This window comes from Bos mutus, chromosome 18, assembly GCF_027580195.1.
Source record: "Bos mutus isolate GX-2022 chromosome 18, NWIPB_WYAK_1.1, whole genome shotgun sequence".
NCBI classification, from domain to species: domain Eukaryota; kingdom Metazoa; phylum Chordata; class Mammalia; order Artiodactyla; family Bovidae; genus Bos; species Bos mutus.
Genome location: NC_091634.1, coordinates 12,295,024 through 12,319,504, shown reverse-complemented (window position 1 = coordinate 12,319,504; position 24,481 = coordinate 12,295,024). Strand labels below are relative to the sequence as shown.

General features: G+C 51.5%; 1 protein-coding gene and 1 non-coding gene across 4 annotated transcripts in view; one reads left to right on the top strand and one right to left on the bottom strand.

Moving 5' to 3' along the window:
• The first annotated feature begins 8,683 nt into the window (after positions 1 to 8,683).
• AXL (AXL receptor tyrosine kinase) overlaps positions 8,684 to 24,481 on the top strand; it is a 34,956-nt gene continuing 19,158 nt past the window's right edge. Inside the window, exons 1-8 of one of the 3 annotated variants that reach the window (XM_070387659.1) lie at positions 8,684 to 9,253; positions 10,350 to 10,572; positions 10,912 to 11,012; positions 11,729 to 11,905; positions 17,487 to 17,567; positions 17,699 to 17,814; positions 22,748 to 22,958; positions 23,255 to 23,394. In XM_070387659.1, the coding sequence (XP_070243760.1) occupies positions 9,190 to 9,253; positions 10,350 to 10,572; positions 10,912 to 11,012; positions 11,729 to 11,905; positions 17,487 to 17,567; positions 17,699 to 17,814; positions 22,748 to 22,958; positions 23,255 to 23,394 (1,113 nt within the window). In that variant the 5' untranslated portion in view covers positions 8,684 to 9,189. The remainder of the gene's footprint in view (positions 9,254 to 10,349; positions 10,573 to 10,911; positions 11,013 to 11,728; positions 11,906 to 17,486; positions 17,568 to 17,698; positions 17,815 to 22,747; positions 22,959 to 23,254; positions 23,395 to 24,481) is intronic. The other 2 variants (XM_070387658.1, XM_070387660.1) reach the window with 2 other exon arrangements.
• On the bottom strand, positions 22,133 to 22,205 carry TRNAE-UUC (transfer RNA glutamic acid (anticodon UUC)). Its single transcript has one exon. It is a non-coding gene; the product is annotated as a tRNA-Glu (tRNA).

Here is a 24,481-nt window from a genome sequence, read left to right as displayed (position 1 = left end):
ATTGAATACACATCCTAATTGGAAAAGACATTCCCCCTGCCAACGTTTTTTTTCCATTTCTTATTTTCTTTTATAAAGTCATTATGTTGGACCTGACGATTTTTTTTCTTTTAAAATATTCATTTATTTATATATTTATGGCTGTGTTGGGTCTTAACTTCGGCACGCCAGCTCTTCATTGCAGCATGCGGGCTTCTCGCTAGTTGTGGCTCACAGGCCCAGTAGTTGAGCCTAGCTGCCCCGTTGTGGGCTTAGTTGCCGCGTGGCATGTAAGATCTTATTTCCCTGACCAGGGGTCGAACCTGAGTGCCCTGTATTACAAGTCAAATTCTTAACCACTGGGCCCACCAGGGAAGTCCCCCCTCTCCTGCAACATTTTATTATGACAGTTTTCAAACATGCAGCAAAGTTGAAGGGATTATTCGGGAACATCCGTGGGACACTACCTACATTCTCCCACCTTGGTTGCCCTGCTTCATCAGTACATTTCTATCCACCTGCCCATCCAACTCTTTTTTTTTTTTAAAGCATTTTAAGACAAATTGCAAAGACTTCCCTGGCAGTCTAGTGGTTAGGACTCCACCCTTCCACTGCTTGGGGTGAGGTGGGGGGAACAGGTTCGGTCCCTGGTCAGGATACTAAGATTCCACATGCCATTCGGCACAGCCAAAACAAACAAAAGATTGCAGATATAGGCCTCTGAAAGCTTCAGCGATGCATAGATTGTTGGCTAAAGTTTTTTTTTTTTAATTTTCCATGATGTCATCACTTTATTTTTTGGCTTAAGTTCTACGGAGGTAGCACAGAATAGTGATATGATAGAAAATAGAAAGACGAGACTGGGGTCACATCTTAACTTTGCCACTTTCTAGTTAATGATGCCTTCACTGAGGGTTGAGCATCTAAAAGACACACAATTTAACATGCTCCCAAAGTAGGGGACACAAGTTTGATCCCTGGCCAGGGAGCTAAGATCTCACATGCTGCATGGCATGGCCAAAGAAATAATTAAAAACGAAAACAATAAAATATGTACTTAATTTAAAGGAAGGGATGTGAAAAATTCTGGAACTTCACAGGCATAAATAACGTAACGTAAAATATATGTTACGTTCTTCGATTTATTATTATTGCTACTTTTCATGTCCTGGACAGAAGAGCCTGGTGGGCCACAGTCCATGGAGTCACAAGAGTTGGACATGACTTATTGACTGGATACTTACTCACTTTTTATGTCAGTAGGATACGAAAAGGAATGAATGAGGTTTGAGGTTTGCTCTTTTTATTTAAATTAAGGCAGCGGGGATGTCTTTGGTGGTCTAGTGACTAAAACTCCATGCTCCCAATGCAAGGGACATAGGTTCGGTCTCTACTCAGGGGCCTAAGTTCCCACATGCCGTAAGGTGCCACCTAATTAATTGATTAAGGCAACAATTAGCTTTCCTTTGCTAGTTCACATTCAGGAAAATTTGGAACCAGAAATACCAGCAAACTCATTTATTTATGGAAGGACGGACCTTGTACTGCATTAATATGAAAGTTGACATATTAGAATGATTGCAGTAGCAAGCAAAGAAGAACATAAACTCAGAATGGCTTAACAATAATTGTCAGACCCCAAAGTAAAAGTATTTACAATTAGTGTGGTCTTCACTTTTTTTGGGTGGGCAGTGGGTAAAATATATCCATTTATCATTTTCACCACTTATAAGTGTATTAAATACCTTCACAATGTATAGCCATCACACTATCTATACACAAAACTTTCATTATCCCCAACAAAGGCTCCTAACTTATTAAAACAACTCCCCCTTTAAAATCTATCCTTTTTTTTTTTTTTTTGGCCATGTGTCTCTCGGGATCTTAGTTCCCCAGCTGAACCCATGCCCTCAGCACTGAAAGCTTGGAGTCCTAACAACTCGACCGCCAGGGAATTCCCTAAAATCCACTTTTTAGAAGTCACAACTCTGGGGTTTCCCTGGTGGCCCAGTGGTAAAGAATCCACCTGCCAAAGCCAGAAGCACGGGTTGGATCCCTGATCCAGGAGGATCCCACATGCCACAACGGAGCTGAGCCGTGCCCCACAACTACTGAGCCTGTGCTCTAGAGCTCGGGAGCCACAGCTCCTGAAGCCTGAGCGCCCCAGAGCCTGTGCTCCACAAGAGAGGCCACTGCAGTCAGAAGCCCGTGGCCTGCAACTCGAGAGTATAGCCTCTGCTCCCTGAAACTAGAGAAAAGTCTGCACAGCAACAAAGACCCACCACAGTCAAAAATAAACAAAATGATTTTTTAAAAAGTCACAACCATGATCCACATTTTCACACCTATCACAGTTAGCTCTTTTGCAGTGTTAGTGTTCGTCTTTCCCCGAAGGTTCCAGAAATGTACTTTGTGGTCGTATTTTCTCAAATCAGCGCTCACAGGCTCACCCCACAGTGCCTTCATTTGGATGCTGTACTCCGTCTCTCAGTCCTGTCTGACTCTGCAACCCCATGGGCAGTAGTCCACCAGGCTCCTCTATCCATGGGATTTCCCAGGCAAGAATACTGGAGTGGGTTACCATTTCCTTCTCCAGGGGATGTCTCCTGCATTGGCAGGTGGATTCTTTACCACTGCTCCACCAGGGAAATCTTCTAAGCTGTAATCATTCCCCAGTCTTTTGAATGCTACTTATTTTTTTTAATTTTTATTGAAATATAGTTGATTTACAGTGTTGTATTAATTTCAGATGTACAGCACAACAGCACAGTGATTCAATTATACATCTACATAATTATATAATTCTTTTTTATATTCCCTTCTATTATAGGTTATTATAATGTATTGAGTATAGTTCCCTGTGCTATATGATAGATGCTTGTTATCTATTTTATATATAGCCAGGTATATATTTTAATCCCAGATTGTTAATTTATCTCTCCCCCTTTTTCTCTTCTGGTAATGCCACTAATTTCTTGAAGAAACTGGGTCACATCCCGCATTTGGCTGATGGCTTCTTGGGGGTGCTACTCAAGAAAATGTCTTTCCATTGCCAGGAATTCCCTGTAAACTGGGAGTTAGATCAGATGTGGGCTTATTCTGGCAAGAGGTCCTCGCTAGGGAGTGCTGGGTCCCTTGCCAGCATCAATAATAAATTGTCCCATGTAGTGTGTCCAGGTCTTGATGCCCTTGTTAGAAAGTTTCCCATCAACCTTTCACTTACTGGTCTCAGTAAAGCCATATTTATTTATTTACAGCTGTCCTGGGTCTTCATTCCTGCAAGGGCTACTTTCCAGTTGCTGTGCATGGGCCTCTCGAAGTGGCTTCTCTTATTGTGGTTCCTGGGCTCTAGAACACAGGCTCAATAGTTGTGGTGCCCACAGGCTGAGTTGCTCTGCAACATGTGGGATCTTCCCAGACCAGGGATCGCATCTGTGTCCCCTGCACTGGTAAGCGGATTCTTTACCACTGAGCCACCAGGGAAGCCGGAGATCTTTGGAAACCAAATCAAATCAGGTCACTCCCCTAATCAAACACTTGTGTGCTGTTGTTGGGAATGTAAGTTAGTGCAGCCACTATGGAAAACAGCTTGGAGGCTCCTCAAACACTTAAAAATAAAATTGTTATATAGGATCTAGCCATCCCACTTCTTGATATATATCCAAAGGAAACAAAATCAGTGTCTCAAGAGATATCTGCACCCCTGTGTCCATGGTAGCATTATTCACCATAGCCAAGACACACAAACAAGTCTGTGTCAGCAGATGAGTGGATAAAGAAAATGTGACATAGGAACATCCGTTGTGGTCCAGTGGTTAAGACTCTGCGCTTCCACTGCAGAAGGCAAAGGTTCAATCCCTAGTCAAGGAAGTGTCACACACTGTGATGCAGACAAAAAAAAAGAAAAGGAAAGGGAAAGTGACATAGATAAGTAGGAGAATATTGTTCAGCCATAAGAAAGACGGAAATCCTGCTATTTCTGACAAACATGGATGGACCTTGTAGACATTATCTGAGTGAAATTAAGTCAGACAAACTGTGATATGATCACTTATATGGGGAATCTTAAAAAAACTGAAAAATCACAAAACAGAGAGGGATATAATGTAATAGGTGCCTGGTAATCATGGTTAATAATACTGTATTATACATATGAAGGTTGCTAAGAGAATAGATTATTTTAAAATTATTTATTTATTTAAATTGGGGCATGTGGGATCTTTAGATACAGCATATGGGATCTAGTTCCTCAACCAGGGATTGAAACCCCCGCCCCCACCCGCCCCCTCCCCCCACAATTGGCAGCATGGGGTCCTAGCCACTGAACCACCAGGGAAGTCCCAAAAAGAGATTTCTTTTTTTTTTTTTTCTGCTGTGCAATTCAGCATGCGGGATCTTAGTTCCCTGACCAGGAATTGAACCTGGTCCCCCCGCGGTGGAAGCAGAGTCTTAACCACTGGACTCCCAGGAAAGACCCCTGAAAGTAGATCCTAAACATTCTCTTAACAACAACAACAACAAAAAACTGTCACTGTGTAGTGATGGAAGTTAAACTAGACTTACAATGGTGATCATTTCACAATATATACAAATACTGAATGTCTGTGTACATCAGAAACTAATGTAATGTATATCAATTATCTCTCAATTAATAATTAACAGGGGCTTCCCTGGTAGCTCAATCGGTAAAGAATCTGCCTGCAGTGCAGAAGACCCAGGTTTGATCCCTGGGTCAGGAAGATCCCCTGGTGAAGGAAATAGCAACCCGCTCCAGGATTCTTGCCTGGAAAATCCTATGGACAGAGAAGCCTGGTGGGCTACAGTCCGTGGGGTCATGAGAGTTGGAACAATTTGGCGACTAAACCACCACCTATAATTAATTAATTAAATGAAAAAGTAAAAGAATGGTGGTTGCCAGGGACTGGGTGAGAAATGGGGAGATTCTGGTCAAAGGGTACAGAGTTCCATTTACAAAATGAACAAACTCTGGGATGTAATGTACAACCTGGGGAACATAGCTAATACTGTCTTGCATATTGATTGATTGATTGGCTGTGCTGGGTTTTTGTTGCTGCACATGGGCTTTCTCTAGTTGCATATATTGGGAGCTATTCTCTAGTTGCGGTGCTCTGTCTTCTCACTGTTGTGGCTTCTTTTGTCGCAGAGCACGGACTCTAGGGCCCATGGGCTCAGTAGTTGTGGTGCAAAGGCAACTAGCTCCAAGGCATGTGGAATCTTCCAGGACCAGGGATCGAACCCGTGTCCCTTACATTGCAAGGCAGATTCCTAACCACTGGACCACCAAGGAAGCCCCTGTAGTGTATACTTGAAATTTATGAAGAAAGTAGATCATAAATATCCTCACCATCCACACCAAAAAAATGGTAACTATGGGAGGCAATGGATGGGTTAACGAAATATATTGTGGTAACCACTCCACGATATATACATGTAGTGAATCATGCCGTACCCCTTAAATATTTTATACACTTTTGTCCATTGTGTGTGTTAGTCACTTAGTCGTATCCGACTCTTTGCGACCGCACGAACTGTAGCCTGCCAGGCTTCTCTGTCCATGGAATTCTCCAGGCAAGAATACTGGAGTGGATTGCCATTCCCTTCTCCAGAGGATCTTTTCGACCCAGGGAGTGAACCCCGGTCTCCTGCATTGCAGGCAGATTCTTTACCACTTGAGCTACACAGAAGTCCTTTATATATCTGTCCATTATACATTGATAAAGCTGGGTAGGAAAAATAGCCCCCTAGTGCATTCTATCATATTTAGAATAAAAGCCCATAGTCTTCCTTGCCAGGCTGACACCCTCTCTGACCTTACCTCCTCCATGACCCCCATCCATTCAGGCCACACGGGTCTCCTCCTTGGAGTTCTCCACAAGCCGGCCTCCAGGCCTGTGCACTGGCTGTTCCCTCTGCCTAGAATGCCCTTCCTTACATGACTCACTCACTTGCTAATTTACTTCAGACCTTGATCGTAACCTCAGAGAGGCCTTCCCTGACCACCTTCCCTAAAACAGCACTCTCCACCCCCTTGAAATCCCTTCCCTTGATGTATTTGTCTTCACTGCCCATGATGCATCCTGATAAATGTTTCTCTGGTAGGCTCAGTAGTTGTAGCACTCAGGCTTAGTTGCCCCATGGCACGTGGGAACCTTAGTTTCTCTACCAGGGATCAAACCCATATCCCCTGCATTGAAAGGCAGATTCTTAACCACTCAGGACTACCAGGGAAGTCCCAAGCAAACAGTTCTTGAGAGAACGAACACAGATTCGACTTGGCCATGCACACAGCAGGTCCATTAGGTGCGTATGGTCCCCCAACATATTCAAACAAGTGGGCAGATCATTGCAAATATTTGCATCCCCCCTCCACGATGCCACAATAATTAATTGACCCCTTTATGAAAGACTTTTACAGGGTGGTGGGGACAGAGTGATGACCAAGAGATACCCAATGCCTGCTCTCTTAGAGCCCACAGACCAACAGGAGAAGGAAGACACAAGACACACAGCTGCACCAATAAATATATCATGAAAACTCATGCAGCGTCACCAAAGAAAAGGACAGGGACTTCCCTCGTGGTCCAGTGGCTAAGACTCTGCTCTCCCAATGCAGGGGGCCCAGGTTTGATCCCTGCTCAGGGAACTAGATCCCACACGCCACAGCTGAGAGTTCTCATGCCACAACTAAAGATACCACATAAAGACCTGGTGCAACCAAACAAACAAGCAGATAAATGTATTTAAAAAAAAAAGAAAAAATATTAAATAAATAAATATTTTAGAAAAAAACAAACAAACAAAGAAAAGGACAAAGTGCTGGGAGTGAATAACACGGGGACCTAGAGTTGACTGGGAAGTACCAGGCAGTGATGCCATGGAAATGGGGCAATTGAGATGGGGCTGAGGGGTTTGTAGGAGCTGGGGACAAAGGGCTACAGGAGGAGGCCCGGAGACCTGTGAGCAAGAGAAAGGAGCCAAGGGGTGGACATCAGGGGGCACGCGGCAAGCAGTTTGGGGGTTTATCATGGAAGATTTGGGACAAAGGAGGAAATGGGTTTGATTTGGGATTGAGAGACAGTCTTTTTCTCTTTTTTTGTTTTTTTCAATATCTATTTATTTGGCTGCGCCGAGTCTTAGTTGTGGCCTGCAGGATCTTCAGTTGTGGCATGTGGGATCTAGTTCCCTGGGCAGGGATGGAATCCGGGCCCTCTGCAGTGGGAGCTCAGAGTCTTAGCCACTGAACCGCCAGGGAAATCCCAAAAGACATTCTTCTTGCTCTTGACTGGTTAGAGGGAGGTGAGTAGAGGCCAGAAGACCAGGGAAGAGGCCAGAGCAGGAGTCCAGGTCGGAGAAGACGGGGCTGGACCAGGCTGAGGTCATGGAGAAGAGAGCAGGGCCAGGCAGGAGAGAGGTTTGTTAGCTGAGTCTAATCCTCCATGGCAGCTGGAAACTTACTGAAGGTAGGAGGTATTTGAGAAGACCCTGAGGGTCAGGCTCGGGAGGCAGGATAGATGCTGAGGTCTGAAATGTAAGACAGCTCAAAGAGGGTGCTAAGCCTCAGCCCTGAGTGCCAAGTTGAGGAGCCCAGGGCTCATCCCGAGGGCAGTGAGGGGCCAGGGTTAAGCAGGGAGGGAATGGGGTCAGATTTGAGTTTCAGAAACATCCCTCTGGTTACAAATGGGAGATGGGTTGAAGGAGGCCTGGGAGGAGGCCAAGGCAAGGTCCTGGTGGGAAAGGATTGAGGAAAGGGGGCTGATGGGCAAGGCCTGGAGAGGCTGAAAGGCATTTGTGAAGAGCTGTGGGGATACCAGTACAGAAGCAGAACGGCCAAGAGCAGAGAGTTGGGAGTTCAGCCTGTCTTGCACAAACACTCAGGCTCAGAGAGACCACACACACACACACACACATACACACACCCCATGTGCAAAACACATGGGGAAGGGAAATGGATAAGCCGGAGAAACCAGCACACCTGCACCGGATCTGCAGGATCAGGATACGCAAACCACCAGAGGGAGACAGCAACGCAAGCGCCCAGAGACAGACCCGTGAGATGCAGAAAAACCAAGGACACCTAGTCAGCTGTCGTTACCACGTGCGACGGAACTACGCGTGCCCTGTCCCCGTAGCCTGCCAAGTAGGTTCTGTCCTTATTCCCAGCTTACAGATGGAAAAACTGAGGCTTAGGGAGGCCAGTCCCTTGTAAGGTCATGGGGTTAGTGGCAGAGGCAGGATTCCCATCCAGGTCTTCAGGCTACCCCCACCCCCACCCCTGTGAGTGCCCATCCACTGGCATCCTGTTTCTGTGCCCACGTTGGTCTTTATTTGGTACGAGGGGGTATGATGTTCCCCCCACCCCGCCCCCGCATCAGTGCACCCCGGGGATGCCCACACAGCGGTGTCCTCCCCTTTCTGGTTTCTGAGACTTTTTTCCAGGAATGGAGGCGCTCCTGACCCGGCTTGTCTGAGTGTGGGCCGGCGGCGTGTCCCTGCTTGTCTCCTCCTGTCCCAGCCTCTCGTGTGTGTCTGTGTGTGTGGATGACATCTGAGTTTGTGTGTGTGTGTGTGTCCTGGTCTGAGGAGCTGCGAGTGCAAAGGGGGAGTGCCTGGCTGGGCTGGGCTGGGGGTGGAGGCAGGGGAGGGGGGCGTCACAGAGGGGAGTGGAGTTCTGGAGGAATGTTTACCAGACGAGCACGGAGAGAGAGCCCAGAGGGACAGCGCCCAGAGCCGGGGTACAGAGACGCTCAGCTTCCCTGCCCCGCTGGCCCCAGAGCAGGGGCGCAGCCGCCAGGGGCCCCTGCCCCCTCCTCAGCTTCCCTCCAGGGCCCCTTTAAGACCGAACGGGTCCTCGTCTCTCTGCGTTAACCCCTCGAAGTCCAGGTGGCCTCTTGGGCTCCAAGCCTGTGGGCGGAGGCAGAAGCGACGGGGAGCCAGGGGCGGAGAAAGTGTTGCCCAAAGTCTGGGAGGGAGAGAAGGAGGCAGAGGAGCTGGGAAGGCGGCCCGCTGAGCCGAGCCCGCGAGGGACACCCCCCAACCACCACGCTGTGCCAGGCGGGCAGTGCCAAATCAGGGCGGGGGGAGCTGGGAGCTGGGGGGAGGGTCGGGGACAGCCCGGCCCTGCCCCCTCCCTCGCAGGGTGCCCAGCAACTTCTGAGGAAAGTTTGGCACTGACTGCCTGGTGCCCCGAGGATGGGCAAGGTCCTGTTGGCTTGGTGCTGGGCGTTGTGCTGCTGGGGGCGCGTGGCTCCCAAGGGTGAGTGAGGATGGGGGGCCTGTGGGGAGGGACCTCTCGTGGAGGGGCTGGGGGGGGAGAAGGGGGACGGATGGCAGGTGTTTGAGGGGGGGCGGCGCTGAGTCCTGAGCCGGCTCGGGGAGTTTCCTTGGGACAACAGAGAGGGGGACAAGGGGGACACAGAGACAAATCAAGAGAGGCCGGGAAAGACAAAAAAGGGGACCCTTGAGAGAGGAACAAAAGGACAAGAAACAGAAACTGGGAGCCCCAGAGATGGGGAAGAGATGGACACAGAACAATGGGACAGACAGACAGGAGACGCGGAGGGCTAGGGGCTGGGCTTGACCTGGGGGCCTCGCAGAGAGGGGCTGAGCGGAGGGTAAGGGACCCCGAAGTCAGGCAGCAGGGTGCGGAGGCTCCGGAGCCCTGGGGGAAAACTCCCATCAGTCACCCCCACTTCTCCTCACCCCAGTGCTACTTGTCCGTGTGCCCCACCTCCGGGGCCAGGGGCTCTGCCTCGCCCGCCATCTCTGTGGGTCTCCGTTTCTCTGTCTTTCCCTCACCCTGTGCTCTAAGTGTCTCTTATCTACTTCTCTGTCTGCGTCCTTCTGTCTCCCTCTGTGTGTCTCTCCCCCAACTTTTTCCCCTCTAGGTGGGTCTCTCCGTCTCTCATCCTCGGTCTCTCTTGAGTCTCTGTTCCTCTCCATCTGCCTGACTTTCTCCGGTTCCGCTCTCTGTCTCTCCTTCCCCATTTCTCTCTCTCTCCCCTAGCTCCCTCCCATCTCCTTTTCTTCCCCACCATCCACCAGCCCAGTCTGTGAAGTCTCTAGAGACCCTAAGCAGGGGCAGGCCAGCCGGGCAGTCAGGGCGTGGGAGGCTGCCAGATGCTGGGCCTACTTCCCAACGGGATGGAGGCCGGACCCCAGTCCCCTGGGAAGGCTCCCATCCTCCTCACGAAGCCTCCACCCTCCGCCCCCCCAGCTGAGGTCACTCAACAACTATGTGGGCCTAAGGGCCTGGCGGGGTCCTGGCAGCCGTAGGCAGGCCGGCAGGGATGGAACCGAGGAGTCCAGGGAAGCAGGGGTTCCCGAGCTAATGTTCTTCCATCTCCCTGCAGGCCCACAGACTGAAGTGTCCCCCTTTGTGGGGAGTCCGGGGAACATCACCGGTGCCCGAGGACTCATGGGCACCCTTCGGTGTGAGCTCCAGGTTCAGGGGGAGCCCCCTGAGGTGACCTGGCTTCGGGATGGACAGGTCCTAGAGCTGGCAGACAGCACCCAGACCCAGGTGCCCCTGGGCGAAGACGGGCAGGATGACTGGAAAGTGGTCAGCCAACTCAGGTGCCCAGCCTCCCCCTCCGACCAGCCGTGACCCATGTCCCTCCTGTCCCCACACCTCCACCACGTGAGGCCAAGTGGGCACTCACTCGCAGGAGCCCCACCTGGGCTGGATGGCAGTGTGGCCACTCGCGAGCTGCGTGGCTCTGACCATGTGACGTAACTCACCCCGGCTTTCGCTTTCCTCTTCTGTAAAATGAGTTAATAATAGCACCCACTTCCTAGCTCTTACAAGTTTCCGGGCCAGACCCCCTTCCCCGCTTTCAATGCTGAGGACCCCCCACCCCCCGCCAGGTCCAGCTCTGACCCTGAATCTCTCTGTCCCTCTTCTTGCCCTGTCAGAATCTCGTCTCTGCAGCTCTCAGATGCGGGATGGTACCAGTGCGCCGTGGTCCTGGGAGAAAAGACCTTTGTGTCTCAGCCTGGCTACGTGGGGCTGGAAGGTGAGCCCTGGGCTCGGAGGTCCTGGGAGGGCAAGAGTCCTGAGGGAGGGGTCAGAGGGTGCTGGTGGATTCAGGGTGTCCTAGGCCTAGGAAGGTCAGAGATCTTGGGAGGGTCAGGCAAGGAGTCTATAAATTATTGGGGGCAAGCCTGGAGGGGCAGATTATGTGTTTTGGGGGGAAAAGCTATCTTGGGGGTTGTCAGATAAGAGATCCAAGGCAACTTACCACTTTCCCCCACCCCGGGAGACTTAACCCTATCCCCCATTGCTGGGGATTGGGGGGATGGCTCACTTTCCTCATAGATAAAGTGGAATGAGGTGGCTCAGTGGTCAAAGAGTCTGCCTGCAAGGCAGGAGATGGGGGTTCACTCCCTGGGTCGGGAGAGATGACAGAGAGATCTCCTGGAGAAGGAAGGAAATGGCATCCCATTCCAGTATTCTTGCCTGGGAAATCTGGTGGACAGAGGAGCCTGGCAGGCTACAGTCCATGGGATTGCAAAAGAGTCAGATACGACTTAGCGACATTCTGGAAAAGAAACATGAAGGGGGTCAGACATTGAGAGAAGTCGGATATATGGGACCTTGTGTCCTGGAAGTAGAGGTATCCTGAGGGCTCAGACATAGGCGTCAAAGACCCAGCAGCCTACATCATCCTCGCAGCGAGTCAGGCCCCTAGGGGGATCAGAGGGACCCCAGCCTTTACCACTGCTCCCCCAGGCCTGCCTTACTTCCTGGAGGAGCCTGAGGACAGGACTGTGGTTGCCAACACTCCCTTCAACCTGAGCTGCCGGGCGCAGGGACCCCCAGAGCCCGTGGACCTCCTCTGGCTCCAGGATGCTGTCTCCCTGGCTTCAGCCATGGACCACAGCCCCCAGCACACACTCCGCATTCCAGGTGAGTCCAGGGATGTGATCAGCTCAGGACAGAGGGCCAGGCGGGATGGAAGCGGGGGGCCCTTCATGCCTCCACTGAGGCTCTCCTCATCCTTCTGTCCTTGTCTGTCTCTCCCTGTCTTTGAGTCCCTCTCTAGTTTTTCCTCTTTGTCTCTGAGTATCTCTGTCTCTGCATTTCTGTCCCCATCGATCTCATTTCTCTCTCTGTGCTCTCTTTCCGTCTCTCTGTTCTCCATCTCTCTCTGTGTCTGTCTCCCTGTCTCTCTGTCGTCTCTGCTCTTTCTCCCTCCATTCACGCCAGCCTCTCTGAATAGCGTCCTTTGTCCTGGGTTTCCTCTGAGCTGTTCCATGGCCAAGTGTGTGTGGGCCCGATGCCCCTTTGTCAGCCCCTGACCCCAAGCAGGACACCGGAATCAACTGGGTCCTCCTCTTCTCCTCCTCCTTGCAGATGTAACCCAAGAAGGAGAGAGACGGGGCAGGGCTGAGTGACAGATGACACCCTCCCAGTCTCAGGGTGACCATCTCTTTCCACACCTCACAGATGGGGCAGAACCTAGCTTGGGGGGTCACGCAGTGGTCAGGCAGAGTTAGGGGACCCTAGGCACAGGGAGTTCCCCTCACTGAGGAAAGAGAGACAGAGGAACCCAGATGGGGGAGGCTGAGTCAGTCAGAGGGAGGTGGCTGGACTTTGGAAGCCATTCGCTTCCAGCAGCCCCAACCTGCTACCTTCATCTGCTGGCACTGGGAGGGTGCTCCGGATGGAGGGTCTCTTAGGGTGGAAGGAGAGGCTCACATTCCAGCATTCCGGGGGCCCTGAGTGTGCGAGGAAGCAGCGGTGAGCATGCTGGCCTCCAGAGGAGTGACTCAGGCCCAGGGCTCACTCCAGGCCTGAGTCAGCCTGGCAGGACCCCGGACGGGGAGAGGGGTGGGGGGGATGGATCCCCGAGCCCATCCCAGGAAGAGGGAGAAAGGGAGGGCGAAGGTGTGAGAGGATCTGTGTGCTTATCAGCATGGGAGCTGCCAGGCAGGGTCTGTGTGTGTGTCCCCATGTGGAGGGCGTGGTGGGAGAGTCTGGGTGTTTCCCTGGCCCTCTGGATCTGTGTCTCAGTGCTTCTGTCAGCATCAACCTCTCTGGATGAGGGTGTGCCTTAGTGAGGGCCAGCTGCAGAGAATGTCTCCGATGTGTGTGTGAGTGTGTGTGTGTGCAAGCACTACTAGGTATGTTTTGTCAGTTTAGCCATCTGTCCCACTGTATGGGTCTCTCTCTTTATTTTTTTTTTTTTTTTGCCTGTGCTGGGTCTTCATTGCTTTGGCTTTCTTTAGTCGCGGCAAGCAGGGGCTACTCTTCGTTGCGGTGCACGGGCTTCTCATTGCGGTGGCTTCTCTTGTTGCGGAGAATGGGACTCCAGAGCTCGAGGGCTCAGTAGTTGTGGTCCACAGGCTCAGTTACCCCGTGGCATGTGGGACCTTCCTGGACCAGGGATGGAACCCATGTCCCCTTTATTGGCAGGGGGATTCCCATCCACTGCCCCACCAGGGAAGCCCATGTTTGGGTCTTTATGGCATACTTCTATAAGTTTCTCAGGGGTTGTCAGTGTAAGTGTGTGTGACTAAGAATCTCAGTGTTGGCCTGGTATCCATCCCTCTTTGTGTGTTCATAGCTGTGACTCACTGTGTGAGGGTGGAATAGTGTATGTGTGTGTGAGGAGAGATGGCAGAGTGATGGACCACAGCCACTGTGTGTCTGAAGGCTGTTTTGCACACCTCACTGTATAGAGGTGACCATGTCAGCTTACAGGTGTGTTCCTCTAGGTGTGAGTGTGTCTTGGTGGGGATTTTGTTTCTTTGTGGAGTCAGGATGGGTCATTGGACAACTTGGCGTGTTTCCTCATTTCCACTGTGGCTGTCTGTGTATGAATATCTCTGTGATATCTGTATGTATGTCGCAGGGTGAGAATGTTGGTATACAGCTTTGTCCCATGGATCCCTATAGAAGTGTGTGTGTCTGTGTGGGATTCACAGCAGGTAATAACAATACCCTTCAGCTTCTATTTTTTCTGGTGTGTCAGTCCCAGCCCTGACTACCTCTTGGTGGATGAACTTGAGGTCCTCACCAGCCCGTGTATATATGTGTCTGCGTCACCTACATGCGCTTGGTAGCATCTCCACGCTTGTGTGTCTGCAGCAGCCCTGTGTGTCGATGCAAGTGTGTGTTTCTGTATCACTCTGCATCTTGATGAATGTGTCCGAAGCGAGTTGAGTGTGTCCGGCTGTGTTTGCAAGGCGTGGCTGTGTTTGTGTGCGAGCGCACCCACATCAGCCTGACCTGCGCCCTGTTGTGTATGTTTGTCCACTTCAGCCTCGGTGTGCATTTGTCGGTTGGCGGATGTATCTCAATCTGCAGGGAGGCTGGTGTGTTTGTCAGCTTCAGCCTAGGTGTATATTGTGTTACTGAGTGTTTGTAGGGCTTCTTGGTGGCTCAGACGGTAAATAATCTGCCTGCGATGCAGGAGACCTGGGTTCCATCCCTGGGTTGGGAAGATCTCCTGGAGAAGGACATGGCAACCCACTCCAGTATTCTTGGCTGGAGAATCCCCATGGACAGAGGAGCCTGGCAGACTACAGTCCATGGGGTCGCAAAGAGTCGGACACGACTGAGTGACTAAGCACAGCACAACGAGGGAGAGCCAGGTTCAGTCCCCGAGTGGGAAGATCCTCTGGAGATGGGAATGGCAACCCACTCCTGTATTCTTGCCTGGAGAATTCCGGGGACAGAGGAGCCTGGAGAGCTACATAGAGTTCACGGGGTCGCAGAGTTGGAGAGGACTGAGACTAAACGCACACAGGTGTCTGCTGTCCGTGCGGGCTTGTTTGATTGTCTGCTTATGCTTGTGTGTGGGCATGTGTGTGTCTATGTGTCAATGTCAGCCCCCTGTGTCTACATATAAGTCAACGAGTATGTTTTTGTGTCACTGCTGGTTTGTGACAGTAGCCTCTGCGGCAGTTGACCAGTGTTGCTGTTTTCTGTTTGAGGACCAGCAACTGCCCCTGTATGTTAAGCGTGATTCACTGTGCGTGTATGCAGGAATTCGCGGTGGTGCCGTGTTAGGAATTCCGTCCGTTTGTGTGCGTCTGTCCCTGGATCTGACTCAGGGCGCGGCCCCTCTCTGCTTCCATCCCTCCCGTTCCCTCGGAAAAAGCGAACTGCGCTCCGGGGTGGGGGAGGGCCGGCACATCTGGAAAGCACATCTGGCCCGAGAACCCGCCGGGAGGGAGGGGGTCCCAGGCCCCTTCGCCCCGGCTCCCTCCCTCCCTCAAGGTGCGGGCCGCTGGGGCCTGGCTAGGGGGATCTCGGCCGGCCGGAAGTGCGGGGGGGCCCGCTGGGGTGACTCACGCGGGGGCAGGAATGCTGCGGTCGGAACGGGACCGGGCTCCAGACCCCTCCCGCCCGCGGGCTCCTTTACGGGCGGCGGGCCGCGCGGGCTCTAGCACCGTGACCCTGGCGGGGGCCCCCACGTGCCAGGTGCCTGGAGGGCACCTAGGCTTCCCGAACTCCCTCCCCACCTCCCCGGGCAGGCCGCCCGGGGCCGTCCTGTCCCTCGGCTGGGCCCGCGGGGGCTGCGGGCACCTGACCTTGGCTGGGAACCGCGGCCCGGGCAGCGGAGCCCTGGAGCTTCCCTGCCCACCCCCTTCCGGCCTCGCCGCCGTTGCCTGCGTCCACTCCCTCTGCCGCCTGAGAAAAGGAAACTTTGTGTCTGCGAGTAGCTGCTGATGGTGGTGGGAACAAGCGCAGCGCAGAGCGAAGGCGGGAGCCGCAGCGAGGCCAGCAGACACTCACACGCAAACACAGATGGATACAGACCTGCAGCACACACAGATTTAAGACTTGGTCCTCCTTACATCCTGTCACCCAGACTCTGTGTGTGTGCGTGTGTGTGTGAATCTGTGGGCATTGTATAGCTCTGTGTGTTGTGCATCTCTGTGTGTGTCTGCGTCTCTTGTGTTTGCCTGTGTACTTGTATGTGCCTTTGTGAGTGTGAATTTGGACTTTCTATAGCTCTGCGTGTTGTGTGTGTTTGTGTGTCTGCGTCTGTTGTGTTTGATTGTGTACTTCTATATGCCTTTGTGTGTGTGTGTGTGTGTGTGAATCTGTGGACGTTGTATAGCTCTGTGTTGTGTCTCTCAGTGTTTGTGTGTCTGTGTCTCTTGTGTTTGCCTGTGTACTTGTATGTGCCTTTGTGTGTGTGCGTATGTGTGTATGTGTGTCTGCCTGTGCTGCCACCACCACCACACTGGGGAAGGGAAGGCAATCCCGCTTTCAGACACTCAGAAACAGCTACTCAAGACTCCTCCACGAACTCACCCATGGATTTACACATGCTCACATTGCTACGCACACACCCTGAAATGCTCATAAGTACACAAATGTATCCACACCAATCCAGCCACTCATTCAACAAACATTTATGGAGCACCTACTGTGTACCAGGCCATATTGGGCCCGGGGGGCAGGGACGGGGTAGGAATACAGCAGGGCTGAAACCCCTGACCCTCTGGGTCAACACTCAGCTAACAGGAGACACAGGACCATGTGAAGGATACTGTGATGAGGAGAACCAAAGAGAGAAAGTAAAGCAGGGAGGAGGCTGGCTGTGGAGGTCAAAGTCACTCAGTCGTGTCTGACTCTTTGCGACCCCGTGGACTATACAGTCCATGGGATTCCCCAGGCCAGAATATTGGAATGAGTAGCCTTTTCCTTCTCCAGGGGATCTTCCCAACCCAGGGATCGAATCCAGGTCTCCGCATAGCAGGCAGGTTACTTACCAGCTGAGCCACGAGGGAATGTCAATTTTTGACAAGGTGCTTGGGGAGGGACAGAGTGGCTGGAAGGTGAGGTCTGAGTAAGGAGTGTGAAGGAGGGTGGATGTCTGTGGGAATGCTTTTCTAAGCAGAGGGAATGGAAGTACAAACTTCCCGAGGTGGAAATATGCTTGGTACCTTCTAGAAACACCAGGAGGCCGGTGGGGCTAGAGCAACTGAGTTTGGGGGAGAGAGGTTGGTCGCAACCAAGCTTGTAAATGAACAAACATGCCTATGTTTACACAACCCCATGAAGGCCTGCTTCTTAAGTGTGTGTTAATAGGTGTGTACGACTCTACGGGTGTCTTGTGGCTCAGTGTGATTGTGTCTGTGCTTGTGTGTATATGTTTGTGTGTTTGCCTGTGTCTAGGTATGAGTATGTGTGTTTCTGTATGTAAGTGTGTACATTTGTGTGTATAACTGTATGTTGGGCCATATGTTTGTGGTGTCTGTGTGTGAGTGTGTGTCTGTGTGTGTGTACATGTACATGTGTCTATCTTGGTGGGGGTTAGGTCTGTGTCAGGGTGGTGTTAGCTGGCCTGTCTTTGGGGGTGGAGGTCTGCATTCCCCATACATCACCTCTCTTTTTGACACTCCCTTCAAGCAGACACCACTGGGGGCTGGACTGATCCTGGGGATGGAGTGTGGTGGGGCATGCTCAGCCGGGCCCCAACCCCCTCCTTCCCCTCTCTGACCGGGCCCCCCCTCGCATGACTCCCCAGGCCTGAACAAGACTGCTTCTTTCTCCTGTGAAGCCCACAATGCCAAGGGGATCACCACATCCCGCACGGCCACCATCACAGGTGACAGGAGAGGGAGCTGAGGAGCTGGGTGTTAGAGGGTATGGGCTTGGGGTCAGAGGTCAGAGCTGGGGTAGAGGGCTGGGCAAGGAGCTTCGGGCACAGGATCAGTCCCTCCCCTCATCTGTCCACAGTGCTCCCCCAGCGGCCCCACGACCTCCACTTGGTTTCCACCCAGCCGACGGAACTGGAGGTGGCTTGGACCCCAGGCCTGAGTGGCATCTACCCCCTCACCCACTGCATTCTGCAGGTAGGTGAGACCACAGCCTTTCCTTGCCTCCATCTCAGCCCTCCTTCCACCCAGAGCCATAAGCCCTCATCTTCTCCCTGGGATACCAGCCTTTCCTAGCCATTCGTTTGAGAGGCAGTAGAACCTTGGGATAAGCCAGATGTCCTGGGTTTAAATCCTAGCTCCAACAAGCTGCTGGCTGCATGAGCTTGGGCGGGTGACTCAACGTCCCTGGGTCTCAGTTCTCTCATCTGTAAAATGGGCATAACGGTAGTCCCAACCTGGTAGACTGGCTGTAGGAATTCAGTGAGTGACTGCATTTAACAAACTTAAAATAGTATCTGGAACTTGGAAAGCATGCAATAAACTATTGGCTGCTTTTGGAAATTCCCTAGCCATCCAGTGGTTAGGACTTCATGCTTTTGCTGCTGGGGGGAACGGGTTCAATCCCTGGTTGGGGAACTAAGATCCTGCAAGTAGAGCAACGTGGCAAAATACAAACAAAAAGCTATTTGCCGTTTTCATTTTTTAAATGTTGGTGAAATTGATTCTAGCCAGAATAGAAACCCTGAAACAGCAGGGACCAGGGCCATCTTTCACCACTGGGTGCTCACAGCCCTTGGGCTTCTCCCATCCCATCCCTGACCACTCTGGCTTGTCACTCTCTGGGGGTGAGTCTATCTCTCAACTGGACTGTGAGCTCTGGGAGGGGCAGGGCTGAGCTGGCTCAACCACCACTGCATCCCCATTATTTATTTATGTTTAAAAACTATTACTATTTTTATTTTTTGGCTGCCACACAGCATGTGGGAGCTTAGTTCCCTGAGCTGGGATGGAAACTTAGTTCCCCTTCCTGCAGTGGAAGCGTGGAGTCTTAACCAGTGGACCACCAGGGAAATCTCTGGGTTCCCATTACTGCCCAGTGCAGGGCCAGACACTGAGTAGGAAACGTTTACTGGAAGAATACCTGATAATTGAGGTGAGCTGGACCCAGCCTTCTGCACTGAAGCTGCTCCTGCTCTAGAATAAGAAAAACAAACCAGCACACATCTCCAAATATGCGATCTGGTTCTGGCCTGAAGTTGTCTGAGATTTGAGAGTTTAAGTGAGGATGAGACAATGCTCATGGTGGGAAATGACAATATTGAATAGTGACCAGCTTTTTTTTTTTTTTTTTCAGTCATGCCACATGGCTTTTGGGATCTCAGTTCCCTGACCAGGGACTGAACCTGGGCCACAGCAATGAAAGCCCAGGATCCTAACTATTAGGCCACCAGGAAACTCCCAATGACCAATTTTTATTGCATGTCCACTATGTGCTTAGGTTTCCCTGGTGGCTCAGTGGTGAAGAATCGGCCTGCCAACGCAGGAGACACAGGTTCGATCCCTGGGCCAGGAAGATCCCCTGGAGAAGGAAATGGCAACCCACTCTGGTATTCTTGCCTGGGAAATCCCATGGACAGAGGAGCCTGGTGGGCTACAGTCCAGGGGGTCACAAAGAGTCAGACGCAACTAAAGAACAAAAACAATAACACAGCCACTATGTGCTGGGCCTTGTGTTGCAGCTTAACACATACTTGTTTGAGTGTTTTGTAAAGTAGAGTCTATGGATACACTCATTTTCCAGATGAAGAAACTAAGGCTCAGGGACTTCCTTGGTGGTCCAGTGGTTAAGACTTGCTCTTCCACCACATGGGGGATGGATTTGATCCCTGGTCAGGGAACTAAGATCCCGCATGCCATATGGTGCGGCCAAAAAATTCAAAAAGAAACTAAGTTTCAGAGTAGTTAAGCAACTTGCCCAAGGACAAAGCCAGGAAGTGGCAGAGGTGGGATCCAAACCCTTGTCTTGCCAAACCCAAAGGGCACTTCTGAAAGGCCATTTAGAGCCAGTGGGGCTTGATTAAACAGGAGCTACCTTTCTTATAAGACCCTGGCCCTGGGGACAACCTCACATTCACTTGATATTTTAACCCCAGAAAGTAATGATTATTCATCTTCCCATTTTCAAGATAAGAAATTGAGACCCAGAGAAGGGAAGTGACCTGCCTTCCCCAGTGGCTAAAAAGGCTAAAACTGTTTCAATCCCAGAAGCTGGGCTGATTTGGGAAGACCTCAAATGCCAGGTCAGACACCAGCTGTACCCCCAACCCACATCCATCCAATGTCCCCCAAGAAAAGCAGAAGTGTGCCCTCTTCCCTCTCCAGGTCTCACTTCCTGCTGTGCATGAGCTCAGGGTTCAAGTTGGAGGGTCACAGCCGTGCAAGGGAAAAGAGAAGTGGGGGTGGGCAAGGGGAGGCTGACAGTCTGCGCCCATGTCCCCTTTGTCCCGGCCGAGGTTCCCCTTCTGGACAGTCAGTGTGGGTCAGAGAGCAGGCAAGGAGACCACCTCCCCCACTCCTGCTATCTCCTCCCCAGGCCTTGCTGTGGTTTCCCCACTCAGGGACTGTATGACCTTGGGCAAGCTGCTGGATCTCTCTGGGCCTCTGTTTCCGCATCTGTAAAATGGGAATAAAAAAAGGAATTGAACCCCATGGGTGCTCATTCCGGACTAATGTGCTTAGCAGGGTGTCTGGGACACAGCTGACACTCAAAATAAGTTAGCTGTTGACAGGATAGGCAAGCCAGTTCATGGGCATTATATCAGTAAACTTCTCACCTTGACAGGTAGAGACTCTCGGAGGCCCATTTTCCAGAGACAGGAACTGAGACCCAGGGAGGTAAAAACACTCACTCTAAATCACATAGCAGGGACTTCCCTGGTGGTTCAGTGGTTAAGACTTTACACTTCCACTGCAGGCGGCAAGGGTTTGATCCCTAGTCGGGGAACTAAGATCCCGTAAGCCACCACATGGCATGGCCAAAATAAAAAAAAAAAATCAGACAGCAAATAATATCCAAGCAAAGATTTGGACCCGATGGAGTCTGGTTGTGAGCAGTAACTCTTTCCCAGCACAGTGTGTGTCGTGGTTATATTGCCTGGATGCTCCCCAGGGTGAAGGTAGCACCCCTGAGCTGTGTGGCTGTGGATTGTGGGGGTGTGACGAGTTTGTGGTTCTGTGGGGAAGGGCTGTACGGACGTCCTCCCCAGCTGTGGTCCCTCCCATCCTGATCTCGCCAGTCCTGGGGACCAAGTGGGTGGAGAAGCCTTTGCCGCTCTGCAGGATGTGCTGGGTTTGACACTGGTGGCCAGACAATCTCTCACACACAAAATAACAATGACAAACGCTCAGTCTGCACAGACACTCTTTTTTTGTTTCTTTTTGCTTTTTTAAATATTTCTTTATTTTTGGCTGTGCTGGGTCCTTGTTGCTGTGCACAGGCTTACTCGGGGGCTGCACTCGAGTTGCAGTGTGCGGGCTTCTCGTCGTGGTGGCTTCTCTTGCTGTGGAGCATCTGCTCTAGGGCACGGGGGTTTCAGTAGTCACCACTCGGGGGCTGCACAGTGCCGGCGCAATAGTTGTGGCACACATCCCCGTGGCGTGTGGCATATTCCCAGACCCAAGATCGAATCCATGTCCCCTTCATCACAAGGTGGATTCTTAACCACTGGACCACCAGAGAAGCCCTGCACAGACACTTTTCTACATGCTTACAGGGTATAACTTCAGTTAATCCTGTGAAGAAGGGAAACACTGTTGTTATCCCATTTTTCAGATGAAGAAACTGAGGCACAGGACTAGGGAGTAGGAGAGGCTGGATTTGAATCCCAGATCCAGTATCTGTGCTCTTCAGCACTAAGATGCATTGCATCTCTGGACAGAAGAGTATTATTACCATTACTGATGTTCTTAAAAGGATATTCTTATTGTCAGTAGGGCAAAGGTTTTGAAGATAGGATGGGTTCAGGTCCCAGCTTCATCAATGACAAGCTAGTGTCCTCGGATCAGTGATTCCGTCTCTCCAAGCCTCAGTGCCTTCATCTGTTTAATGAGCGTAAAGACAGTACATACTTACAATGCACAGCTAAAGTGAGGGTCAAATGAGTTTAGGTTTGTAAAAGACTTTGCTTTAAAAAAAGAAAATTATTTCTCTGGCTACATTGGGTCTTAGTTGCAGCATGTGGGATCTAGTTCCCTGACGGGATCGAACCTGGGCCCCTTGCATTGGGAGCACAGAGTCTTAGCCACTGGAGCACTTTGGAAGTCCTTTTCTATTTTTTTAAATTAAAATATATAATGTTCATAATCTTTGGTGTACACCTAGATTGTTTAACCAATGTGACCACCCTCTGAATCAAGATACAGACACTTCCCAGCTGTTGAAGGTTCCCTGCTCCCCAGAGATGCCTACTCTTCTGATTTATTTTTTAGCTATGGGAGGCTTGCGGGATCCTAGTTCCCCAACCAGGGATTGAACCTGGGCCCTTAGCAGTGAAAGCACGGAGTCCTAACCACTGGACCACCAAGGAATTCCTTCCTCTGACTTCTATTGTGGGACATTGCTTTTGCCTGTGGTTGAATGTCATTATTATTGATGCTGACCACCTGCCATGCACCGTCCAGCTGTCCTACACTTAATTTTTTTGTATGGCCATGCCACATGGCATTCGGGATCTTAGCTCCCTCACCAGGGATCAAACCTGTGCCTGCAGTAGAAGCATAAAGTCCTAACCACTGGACTGCCAGGAAGTCCCTTACATTGAACCTTTAAGCAGCCCTGGAAAGCATTTGCTCCTCTAAGTCCCCATTTTCCAGATGAGGAAACTGAGGCTCAGAGAGAGAAAGTCTTGTTAGAAGTGGCTTTTGCAACTGATGGCAGAGCCACGTTGTAGAGCTGGGTGGCCTCGCTTTGTAAACCCAGGTGCCCATGTTGCATGAACATGGAATCGTCACACACACACACACATCCTTGCAAAGTTGTGTCATCACACCAGGATCACTACCATTGAGAGTTGTGTGATCGCCTTGAGTGTGGCCACCCTGTCCTCAACACCCCCTCCCTCTTCAACAGGCTGTGCTGTCAGATGACAGGGTGGGCACCTGGCTGGGAGAGCCAGACCCCCCAGAGGAGCCCCTCACCTTACAAGCCTCCGTTCCTCCTCATCAACTACGGCTGGGCAGCCTCCATCCTCACACCCCTTACCACCTCCGGGTGGCCTGTGTCAGTAGCCAGGGCCCCTCACCCTGGACCCACTGGCTTCCTGTGGAGACACCAGAAGGAGGTAAGAAGGGGCTGGTGGCGGGGAGACATCGTTCACTGCCCCGCTGACCCTTGCATACATCAGCATGACCCCCAGCATCTCCTCTCACCTGTATACCCCACGTGGCTTCAATCTCCCTCCTGTCCCATCCCCAACTGGCATCTCTCCCGGACCTCATCTCTGTGCTCCTGCTCATGGGAGACCTGTGCCACTTGCCCGCGTGCTTGTCCTTTGCACCCTGCCCCTACTCCTTGGGAAGAGGGGAGGGGGTCAGGAAGAGGTGGGGATGCCAGCTTCCCCTTTTCCCTGTCCTCCAGTGCCCCTGGGCCCTCCTGAGAATGTTAGCGCCATGCGGAATGGGAGTCAAGCCCTTGTGCGTTGGCAGGAGCCAAGGGCGCCGCTGCAGGGCACCCTGTTAGGGTACCGACTGGCCTATCGAGGTCAGGATACGCCCGAGGTGGGTGCTGCTGGCTGAGCTGGGGCGGAGTGGCTGTAGAGGAGAGGACTGGGGAGGAGAAGATGACAAGGCAGACAAGGACAGTTGAGCAGGTTGCGTAGAATGTGATCACCCATGCTAGCAGAGCACGTTCTGGGGCGGTTAAAGGGGACCATGAGAGGGCTGCGTGTGTGCATGCTCAGTCGCTCAGTCATGTCTGACTCTTTGCGACCCCTGGACGGTAGCCAAGGACCTGCCAGGCGCCCTGTCCATGGGATTCTCCAGACAAGAATACTGGAGTGGGTTGTCATTTCCTTCTCCAGGGGATCTTCCCAACCCAGGGATCAAACCTGCGTCTCCTACATTGGCAGGTGATTCTTTACCATTGAGTTACCTGGGAAGCCTCCAGGAGAGAGTTAGGAGATGGCTATTTATGAATCTGTGAACTGTGGTGTTGGAGAAGACTCTTGAGAGTTCTTTGGACTGCAAGGAGATCAAACCAGTCAATCCTAAAGGAAATCAACCCTGAATATTCACTGGAAGGACTGATGCTGAAGCTGAAGTTCCAATACTTTGGGCACCTGATGCAAAGAGCCGACTCATTAGAAAAGACCCTGATGCTGGGAAAGATGAAAGGGAGGAGGAGAAGGGGACAACAGAGGATAAGATGGTTGGACGGCATCACCGACTCAATGGACATGAGTTTGAGCAAGCTACAGGAGATAGTGAAGGATATGGAAGCCTGGTGTGCCGCAGTCCATGGGATCGCAAAGAGTTGGGCACAACTGAGCAACTGAACAACAGCAACTTGTGAATCATGTACAAAACATTTCAGTAGACATATTTACTAGGGCAGTTTTACAGCAGATAGTTGCATAGCACATTGAGGAAGGGGTGTCTCTTTCTAATTAATATGAAGGTACTATCTGAGCAAACAGCACCCTGGGATGGAGAGATAGATGGGAGAAAGAGTGAGGAATTAGAAGCGGATGGAGGGATGAGGGGGCAAAGATGAGAATTCGGTCCTTTCAACAACAGTACTGTGTTCCACGCCTCCTTGAGCTAGGACCTGCGGATGTATATGGCAGTGAAGAAGACAAAGTCCTGG